Source organism: Vicia villosa, linkage group LG4 (genome assembly GCF_029867415.1).
Source record: "Vicia villosa cultivar HV-30 ecotype Madison, WI linkage group LG4, Vvil1.0, whole genome shotgun sequence".
Lineage (NCBI taxonomy): Eukaryota > Viridiplantae > Streptophyta > Magnoliopsida > Fabales > Fabaceae > Vicia > Vicia villosa.
The window spans coordinates 184,355,306-184,366,492 of NC_081183.1; the positions used below are offsets into that span (position 1 = coordinate 184,355,306).

General features: G+C 33.7%; 1 protein-coding gene across 1 annotated transcript; it reads right to left on the reverse strand.

Annotated features, from left to right (window-relative positions):
- Nucleotides 1-9,164, reverse strand: LOC131596327 (small ribosomal subunit protein mS47). Its single transcript, XM_058868948.1, has 14 exons — nt 8,871-9,164; nt 8,678-8,758; nt 8,513-8,581; nt 8,289-8,352; nt 6,379-6,458; nt 4,649-4,732; nt 4,462-4,546; nt 2,122-2,207; nt 1,904-2,025; nt 1,553-1,613; nt 789-887; nt 600-701; nt 473-514; nt 1-374 (listed from the first exon to the last, which is right to left on the reverse strand). Exons 1-14 carry the CDS (start codon nt 9,000-9,002, stop codon nt 255-257), a joined length of 1,227 nt encoding a protein of 408 aa, XP_058724931.1. The 5' UTR covers nt 9,003-9,164; the 3' UTR covers nt 1-254.
- Between the last annotated feature and the right edge of the window lie 2,023 nt (nt 9,165-11,187).

Here is an 11,187-nt window from a genome sequence, read left to right on the forward strand (position 1 = left end):
TTAAGCAGAAGAAATTTGTTAGAAAAACATAGAACCAAAAACTTGGCAAATTGGATAAATCTACATAAAAGCCAGGGAATAATGTAAAAACCCCTCCCCGCCTAAATTAAAAGTGCAACTTCTGCATTTTTTCAGCTATTACAACAAGGATATGCGAAAAATTATGTTCAATTAAATTGGAAAACAAATTAGACTTATTTGGCGCCCTTGCTAACTCTTGCTAGTGACAAACATTGATGGGAGGTGTGCCTGTTTCACATGTAAGGTTCTCTCAATGCTGTAGGCAGCACCAGTTCAGGCTCAAATTCGTCAAACGGAGAGAAATAATGGTCAACCATGTCCTCTGATACATCTTTTAAACTAGGTGGATCCCACTGCAAATTTATGAATAAAACGCTTCAGATAATTTCTAAGAGAAAAAGTGTGTATTACTGAGTTTATGGATGTTTATAGATTCTTGGACGATAGATACCTTGGGTGCAAAATCCTTATCAACCATTCGTGCTCGAACACCCTGCATGAAGGACAAGTCAAGAGAAATCATAAAAAAACACATTTCAGTTGTTCTTTATGGAAAAGATGGAAGGAAAAATCATTACCTCAGTGAAATCAGAGGAAACCTGCTTGGAAATTGCCCGAACAGATACGCGATACTCACGAACAAGACATTGATCAAGAGTTTCAAATCTACCTTCCCGAATCTAAATTCAGTAGAAGAGGTCAAGGAAACAGAAAAAGACATCTTGAAAATGGGAAATAAACAAACATGCAAGGGAGATTCAACTCACAGATTGTAAAATAACTTTCAAGCTCAATGGGGAGGCTTCTCTTAGTTTCCTGAGCGTTGTCAAACACCATTGATCTAAAGAATCAGCTGCCTCTTTCTCCTGATACAATAATATTTCATTTTGAAGGAAAGCAATACTATCAAAGAGTGGATAACGTAAGCCTCAAATGATAGAAAATACCAATAATGCCCCAAACCTGTTTATTCTAACAAAATATGACCTGATTGGGGAAGGATATGAAGACACAGTTTTAGGGTAGCTTTTCATCAAATACTCTCAGTGTTGTATTAGCTGTCAATAAAGATATTATCAATACTAAGTGCTTTTCTTCTGCTAAAACCCCAAAAGGATTCGTCCACTGCCTATTCTTGTCATTATTTTTTATGTTGGAGTGGTGTTAGAAATATTCCCTCTCTCAACTGGAGACGGATACATAGCTAAAGATCAGCTCTTCCATTTTTGATAATATTAATGTGGTTTCAGGTAAGCTGCTACAGACAAGTCATGACACTCGATAGAAACTAAGAAAACAGTCACAGCTTCTACAGATTTACAACTTCAATTTTGACAACTTACGAATAATTTTGAATAAATTTACACAAAATAACTGCTTCCAGAAATTATGTTTTAAAAAAACAATTTTAGAAGATCAAGATGGCAAAGATATATCAGACCAGCAGTAGCTATACAATAAATTAAAGATGGTCTCCCTCCATATTGCATTTCATTGCAGATCTAGATATGAATTTTTTTCATATGCTTACCAAAGCTTCAACGATTTCCTCGACTGTATCGTGACTGAAACATCTATCTATAATATCAATCCTGAGGAAAAATAAGAATAACACTCAGAAGCAGAAAAAGATGGCAATCGTGCCAACATATTGTGGATCTATCTTCAGATAGTAAAATGTGCAATGACTAATGACATTTTAAAAAAAAAATTGTTGTTTCAGTTCTACTAGAACAGCAAATCAGAAATAACATCTAAGATAGTAGAATTTCTCAATGGGTTAAAACATAAGCTTGTGATCCATAGGATATAACAGGGATATGATGAAACTGTCAGATAAAAGTCATAGAAAGAAAATAAGGGTGTGTTGATGCAACATTACTTGTGAAGGATGCCGTCTCTCTCAGGATAAACGAGATCAGCATATTGTGAAAGGGATGCCTCTACAATAGATGGATCGTCTGTGACCAGTTTACCAAGGCGTTCTTCAAGCCAAGCAAGCCTCTTCAGGAGAAGCCAAATTATGTAAGAAACAGATAACTGACCAACAAAGACGGTACAAAAAGTTACAAGAACAAAGAGAAGAAGCGAAGAACATACTGCATTCAGTGAATAATGCGTAGCTAGGCGGCAGGCAATCATTTCTACACCATTAAGCTTATCTCCTGTAAGGGCCAAGTATTCCCCTGCATAGCAAAATATAAAATAATTATCCTTATATGCATCATTTTCTGGTTTACTGTTTACAATGGACACTATTGAGTACACGAGTGGGTTATATAACTCTATAAGTACTCAGTTGAAACTTTCTTTGTTGAGGAACATAGGCTATTATTCTATGCAAAGGAATGGGTTGCTGAAGGTAAGGCAAACTTAGAGGTGCATCAAAGAATACTGGAAATCTAGTATGGAGATTGGATCATTTAACCTTAGGACTGTTAATATTTAGTTCGGCATTTCACCTGTAAGGCAAACTTAGAGGTGCATCAAAGAATACTGGAAATCTAGTATGGAGATTGGATCATTTAACTTTAGGACTGTTAATATTTAGTTTGGCATTTCACATCAAGAGACAACCTACAAGAATGTTTGCAAGGTTGTCAAACTCAATAGTCTACGTAAACTTCAGAAACTCAATAATCTCATAAACTCATAAAATTTTACTCAGTAAAAAAATAATGTTCATATCATCTATCATAGCATCTAAAACTATTTTAGTTGGTAGGAAAAACAAACCACACAAATGAAATTTAAATATTTTGCAAAACAATACAGTACTAGACCAGACTGCATCCAACCCGACCTGATTCAAAATAGGTGAAATCCTTAAATTTGATAGACAAATACACAAACCACCTTTATATGCTCATGGCTAAAAACGCACAACAAGCACAACAAGCTTGAAACCGACGGTCAAATTGAGAAATCATAATGCTCAAAATCTAAAGAGTGAAGGATGATAGGGCTTGGTTTCCCTCAACAGAGTTAGATTCAGCACAACAGAACTAGGATTCAACCTTGCAGCAATGCCTTAGTTCATGTTTTCTGTCTGGTTCGCAGCTCCGCTATCTTAGGAGCTATAAAGTTATGACTTGAGACAATGTTCATCGCCAATACGGACAAGTTCATGTTGAGACTCATTCAATCATCTTCAAACTATTGACTTTATGCAAGTTGATCCAAGTTCACATAGAAACGATCTGTTAATCTAGTGAACTTGAATGTGATGCACAAGGCAAAACCTTGTGCGATTCTGAGTGAACTCGAGAGTTAGACAGCCAGAGTGGAAAATGTTCAGGTCCCACATCTGGTATATGGAAAAATACTTCCAACAAAGACTTGGGCAATTCTGCTCCATTAAACTAGCTTTACCAATTTAATTAGACCCAATAAATTCTTAATTATAATACGGTTTTGGCCTATAAGGGCCATTCCATAACCGATATTGGGCTGCCTACAAATGTCATCCTGGAAATGTCACACTCAAAACATCCAGTTCAGGCCATAAGAGCATGTGCTAAAGACCACAATTTGGTTGGGTATATAGCCAAAAATATTACTCACGTTGAGTTGGGCAATCCTTTCCAGTTTAGCTAGCTTTTGGAATTCAGTTTAATCCATTTCAATTCTAACAGAAATTGTAAGAGAATTTTATGTAGAGTGTAATTGTAGGCCTGTTCCATGACTTCTAACCCGATCAGGAATTGTAATTCAAAAAGGATTTTTTTTAAAAAAGCTATAATTAATCATCATGAAATTGTCAAAAGGATTTGTTACCAGCCAGTTATATGTATAAAACATTTTCAGCTGAGAATATTCCCAGTTGAATTTACAAGGTAGAAATGCCTCAATTATGAAAAAAATGGTAGAAATGCCTCAGAACCAATACTCATGATAATGTAGCTAAAAGTTCAGCCATCATGCTCTAACAATTATAAATTTGAGAAAGGAGCGTGTTATTGTTAATCAGTATCATGGAAGCAATAAGGAACATCTGCTTATCTTCTTAGTACTGTGCAGTTGAACAAGAGCTATGGGTATTACTTTCTAATTTCTCTGGTAATCTTTAAATAACAACATTCATTCTTGTTTCCTGTTGGAGCATGGAGTTTCTAATGTTTAGCACGCCAGAGACCGGAAGGTTTGGAAATTTCAATCATTGCCATTCTGGGATAAATTAGACAAAAATGACTGAAAACTTTCAAGGAATTTAACAACTGTTTTCAAGAAAGGAATCAAGCTCCTTTACACGAAAAAAATTCCTAAATGTCTTCAGATTTTTTTTTTACAAATTGTGTTTTTCATAGTTTTGTGAAGAAATTGAGGATTAGTTTATAACTTATGAACCAAGTTTTTTTTCTTCCTTAAAAAATGTTCGGGAGTATCACTAGGGTTATGCAGGAGGTCAGTGCTCAAGTAGCATTCAAAAATTGACATTACCTAAGTAGCCGGGTAGACGAGACAAAAGGTAAGAAGCTCCAGCATCAGGATGGAAGCCTATTTGAGCCTCTGGGTGGGAAAAAATCTGCAAAGTTTACACAATGCATAGTTTCCAGAATTTACTTGAGATGAACAAATAAAATATTACTGAAAAAGTTTCAGTTGAGCATATGAAGAAATCACATACAGTTTTATCAGTCACCACACGGAACATCCCTGGAAGAGAAATTCCAGATCCACAACCCATTGTCCTACCATTCAAAATAGAAACCTGCAAAAAATCCCATAAAATCTTCATATATGTTCTGAAAAACTTTTACAAAAATAAAAAAACCGGAAAATAAAAGAGCAATTTGGTATTATGCAGCTATATAATTCTTAAAATACAGTATAAACACAAACTAATGCCGATATGAATAAACTTAGTAGCCTTATCAACTTGCCAGTTGCTTTAAATACTAAAAAATGGGTTAAAGTATTTTTGAAGTTTCATCTTATTTAAAAATTAAATTTATTTTGAGAAAATTTCAATTCAGACTTTGTTTTTTGTGACAGCCCGGCTCCTCCACTTGGTTCAAACTTGACCACGAGGCTAGGCCCATAACTGCTATAAATCTTCTCATCCCATCTTGGAGAGTTTTTGCCCTCCATGGGATTCAAACCTTGTACCTTGGGGACAAGTACAAAGATTAATGGAACCCCACTACCAATCGAGCTTCCCAAGTTACAAGGTTTGCATCCCACCTAAGGCAAAAAACACACCAAGCAGGGTTGAGAAGATCTAGTAACAACTATGGTAGCCCAGTTCCATGGTCGAGATTGAACCCAATGATGGAGCCAAGCTGTTACAAAAAAAAGTGATTATCTACTCTTTTTTTGCTCTCATGTGTGCAATATGATAGAGGTACCATTAATCTACTGAAAATTCTCCCCAATCAGGTGGGTATGGTTTGTTCATACAATTGTTTCAATATTGAATACAATAGCTTCTCTGGGAAAATTATTGTGTAGACAAGGTGTAAGCCGCCATATGATTCGGATACTATTATAGTTTTACTCTTGCATTGTGTTTGGCCTCCAGAACAAAAGAAAAGGTTGCAGCGTTGTTGAACATCAATATTCGGCCATAATTAAATGAACTACCAGTTTCTATTCGTCCAATGCACATACAAAATACGCAATATATGAATAAAAGAATATCTTCTTAGTTTGGAAGCCAAAAAAATGAAGATACACTTTGAAAGTTGAATGGAAACAACAATACAAATTGGAGGTAACAGTATTTGTCAGATCAGACAATGGTATTTAACAAAGGCATACAACTAAACTGGCAGAATAAAGCAAAATATGGAAGGCAAAAAAAACGGAGATAGACCACATTGAAAGTTGGGTAGAAAATACAGTATAACACAAATTAGAGGTAACAGGATTTGTCAAATCAGATAATGGCTCTTAACAAAGCCAGATCCATACAGCTAAAATGGCAATATAAAGCAAAATGCAATTGAAGAGGACAGGTCAAGACCATGGGAGCGTTTTCATAGCCAGCTCTAAGATATATTGCATGGAAGCTGACTTAACTGCATAGAACTTACAATGGGTAGCACTTGCTTACCCATTTCTTCAGAGGAAATGAAATTGAAAGAATTCCCCCATTGAAAACAAATCAATATTTGGAGGCACGATAATCATGCATTTATCTCTAAGAAAATACTTCCTTAATCTGAATCAGACTATTAGCTTGATATCTAAATCTTATGATAAACAAGAGTAATACAGTGTTTAACACTTAGCAATACCAAACAACTTCGAATTGATCCACTTGGGAATGGAGCACGCAAAAATTTATTTTAGTTTGTATGTCTCCAATCCAAAGTACATCTTAAACAAAACTCTTGGTAATGATCCAATACTTACATGTGGTTTAAGATATGTCCCTTGAAGATATACAAATGAATATAATGTTTTAAAAAACTCTTTAGCTTCTTCAGATTTTCCTGCTCATAATAAACATAAAAACGTCATAATTTGTGACTGTAAGAAACATCTTAAGTGAAAGTAGCACCATTCAACTATAAAGAGATGAATGCAAGATTTGCCTTGGCTGATGAAGCAAATGAAAAGAAATAAAAATCGAAAAACTGAACTAACAATTAATTAGAGTCCTACTTAGATTGCCTTGCCTGCAACCCATCTGGGCATAATTTATAAATAATTTATGAAATAAGGATATCTTAAGTGAATTGTTTATCTAAATTAAGGTCCAACCAACTTATTGCTGTATATGTATGTACCACACACAAGATTGGATGAACATCATTTGATAAAGTTTTGGAGGGAAACAGAAGGTTTAGTTCAAGAGATGGCATTAGGAGAAACTTTTTGTCTAGAAGGTAATCGTATGGTCATGTGAGGGGGGAATCTAGAGGATACAAGGGTTTGCATAGGGTTATGATCTAAATGGAGCAAATGCAGTGGATAAAAAAAAATCTAAATTTGTAGTACTAGATTTTGCAATACCTAATACCAACTTTAGAAAATAGAAGGTGAAACTTATTTATCACATATAATGCTTTGCACAAATTACAAAGCCGTAGCTAGAGATGGATTGACTACCTAGCAAAAGTTCTTCATTCTGAAAGTGCCTTAGGGAGAGTGAACAGAAATTGTCAAAATATGATTTTGAGAATTAGTTATATGGTTTGAGGGTTCTTGGAGGCACAAAGAAGTGCTACCAATTATTAGGAAGATCCTAAAGTCCCACATTGGTTGGAGATAGAGCATTGAAAGAGTATATATAGAGGGACACTCCTCACCTTACCAACCGGTTTTGTAAGGATGAGTTAGGTCAAACTCTAATACCAATATGTGGGATGAACCGACTAAAGGGATCAGGAGAGTAAGAAAGACCCCTAATGAATCACAAGCTTTGGATCGTAAGGTATTCTTGAGATGTAATGTAACACAAGCATGCAATATATTAGTTAATTAGAGTTAAATGGGAATGTTATAAACCATGGTCTTTGTAAAGGAAATGATGAAAAAGGAAATAAACATAGGGTAGCTAAGAAAGATGCCATGCGAGACCCAGAGAATTAGTCAGCCAGCCACTATAGATATACCAAATCCTTAGACACCAATGCTACAGAAAGAAATATCTACAAGCTAGGAATAGACCGAATAGAATAATAATTGACTGAGTGGATTCTATAAACCTTACAAAACTGACTTGTAGGGTGAGGATTACCCACTGCAGATAAACATATGACTGTCCTTTTTTTCCTCTCATTAACATATGTTTATAAGTGAGGGTTATAATTGTGGTTGGGCCTAAGCCTAACTAAACCTTACAAAACTGACTTGTAGGGTGAGGATTACCCACTGCAGATAAACATATGACTGAATCTGGGCTGTATACTAATATAGTATATATGTTATTACAGTTACTATAAACCCCGATATCAGTGGCTCTTACTGGTATTTAAAATCCTCCATTATGTATAGAATTTGGCACACGTGGATCCTATTTTTCATATGTCATGTCACTCCTTTTTTTCCTCTCATTAACATATGTTTATAAGTGAGGGTTATAATTGTGGTTGGGCCTACGCTTAAATAAACCTTACAAAACTGGCTTGTAGGGTGAGGATTACCCACCGCTGATAAACATATTTTCAAGTCACATTCTTTCCAATGTAAGACTCTTAACAAATCTATTCACTTATAACAGTTATTTGCATGAATTAAATCTATCATCTTGAAAGATTGAAAGTAAAAACCATAATGCACAAGTTAATTAATCAATAAAAGATTAAAATGCAACACACCTTCATTGAGAGAGTGATACAACCTAACAACATCTGCACCAGAACAGAAAGCGCTGCCACTACCCTTCAAAATATTAAACACATAATCAAAAAAAAATAAAATACCAATATGGATATATTGCAAAAATTATAAAACTACATCACATCAAAAACTATATAATATCATGAATAATAGAATCATCACATTCCCAGTCGAGGGAAAACAATGAGAGTAATAATAATACCTTCATTAGAACAAAGCCAATATCAGAGTTTTCTTCCCACGAATCATAAAGTCTCTTCAACCTAGCAACCTATGAAAATCCAAAATGACTTGGTGTTTATTTAAATAAAAAACAAATAAACTCAAAAAGCACAAATAAACAAGAAGGAACAGGGGAAGACTGTACCATTGAAGTAGTGAGCGCGTTAAGAGAAGACGGCCTGTTGAGAATAGCTGTACGCGATTTCGCTCTTCCTTCAACCAAAATCTAAACCAAACAACAAAATCATCAATTGAAAACGAAAAACAAAAGTTATATGATTAAATAATAACGGTGATGATGATTTTGATATTGATAAGTGAAGAACGAGAAAATTGACCTGGTTTTGGGAATCTTCGTCGTCGTCATTGCGTTCGGCGTAATCTGGTTGAGCGGAGAAAGCTCGACGATTAGAAAAAAGCGAGGGAGAAGAGAATCTAGTTCGTGGTAGCAGAGTTTTGAATCTCTGCATCTTGAATTTTTCTAGCTTTATCAGGTGTAGCTTGCAGAGAAGGTGTTTGATGTTTGGACTTTGGAGTGTGTTTCGAAATGAAGCGGGTGCTGAGAGTGTGAAATGGATGCGCGAGAAAACTCTGAAATTGAAGAAATGGTTTTGTTCGGGTACCAAATTGGGTCAAAATTCGTAAGGGTTTAGAAGGGTTTTGATTTTTTTATTAAAACTTATTTAGAAAATAAATAAATTATAGAAAAATTTATTTTTTGAATGAAATATGGAAAAAGCAACGTGCAGCTGTAAAATTTTACACTATCAACTAATAAAAGATATGTATCTATGGAGACGGAGTGCACTACCTTTAAACTTATTAAATATAAGAAAAATACATTATTGTTAAAATATCTATGGTTTAATTTAATTTTTAATGAATCAATTAGTAAAAACTCGCATAGTTAACACATTACAGGTATCTCACTCTCATTTATAAGTTTAGATTCACATTACACGTCTCTCACTCTCATTTGTCAAGTTTAAATTCATTCATTCGTTTAGTTAACACTCACATAGTTACAAATAGTATAAGATAATATAATCCTCCAACCATTATTCCTTTATCCAATTAATATATTCAAAATCAAAATTATCATGAGGAAACATGACAACATCTTTAAAATTATAAACTTGATAACGAAACATATCATCATCTTAAAATTATCTCACAAGTGAACCATAAGCCCTTCAACTTCATCATTAGAGCAAACAACCAATAACTGTTAGATTAATTATTTAATTAATCAAATATGGATTGAAATAATTAATTATTAATTAATTATATAATAGTCAAATGTTATTAAACACTAATTATTGATGGATTGTTTGATTGGGCTTTGTGCCTGAATGGACCGTGATGGGTTGGACCATTCAGTTAAGCCCAATGAGAGGTCTCTGCCCTCAACCGTTTAGTTATTTAAGCGTTGCCCCATTAGACGATTAATATACAGTGAAAATCCTAAACGGCAATGAGGGTAGTAATCCTCTCATACTCATTCTCTTTGACGATGTCTCAATTCAAAAGGCCTATCAATCCAAAAAAAAAAAAGGTACACCGTTCTAATTATTCTTGATTACTATGTAATATTACAAATATGCTATAATTTGTGTCTACTATATTTAGTTAATATCTATCAATTGGTATCAGAGCCTCGTAGATACATTTTATAGTTATTTATGTGAATATGAATGGTATGAATGATCGGATGTATATCATTTTGTATTTTCGTTGATCGGTTGAATGATAGGATCAATCCATATGTCTCCGCTTAATGATTATTTAAATATAATATATTTTGTTATTTGCTGCACAACTGATTTTTGAAATGAAGGGCCTTGTTAATTTGCATCGTGATAATCCAAGCCCTAAAAAGGAGTCACATTTGCCTGCTTTAGTCTATATGAATTAAAAATTTTTTTTTTTTGTTTGTTTAACTATTATGCCGAAATTAAAAAAAGGTATAACTTTTATTTTGTTGAATACTACTGATTCATGATGACATAGAAATTGAAAATTGATATATGGTTTATTCTATTCTCTCAATTATGAAATAATAACTTTCTTTTCTAAGAGTGGGTTTACAATTCTAGAGTTTATATTTGGGTTATGAAAAGTAAATCTAATTCTTTAAATAATAGTTATGGTATGGAGATATATAAGCTTGAAATTGAGATTATTTTAAGAGCTTAGTAAATTGTTCTGCCACGCCAATAAGAATGAGAGATAATTCTGCATTGGTGGTGGGCATGTACCTTGTTGTGTACATGGTGAAATTCAATTGGCCGTGCACATGAAAATTATATTTAATACCTATTTTTGGCATGATATAAAGGAAATTAGTTTTATTCTATATTATACCCTTTCCTTGTTACATTAATTTTTGAATTGATTAATTTCTTTTCAAATTTGATATTGATGCATATTTGTGAAATAAATTTCATAAAATTCTAATAATTTGTTTCCAAACTTGATATTGATGAATATTTATGAAATAAATATCATTGAATCCTAACATCTTTCTTGTTTCGGAATTAAGAATACAACTCATATAATATAGTAAAATCTATTTGTGCATGCTAAATGCGAAGGTTTATAAAATATACTCTCTTTCATTATTTGAAATTTTAAGACTTAAAAGACGTCGAGGTG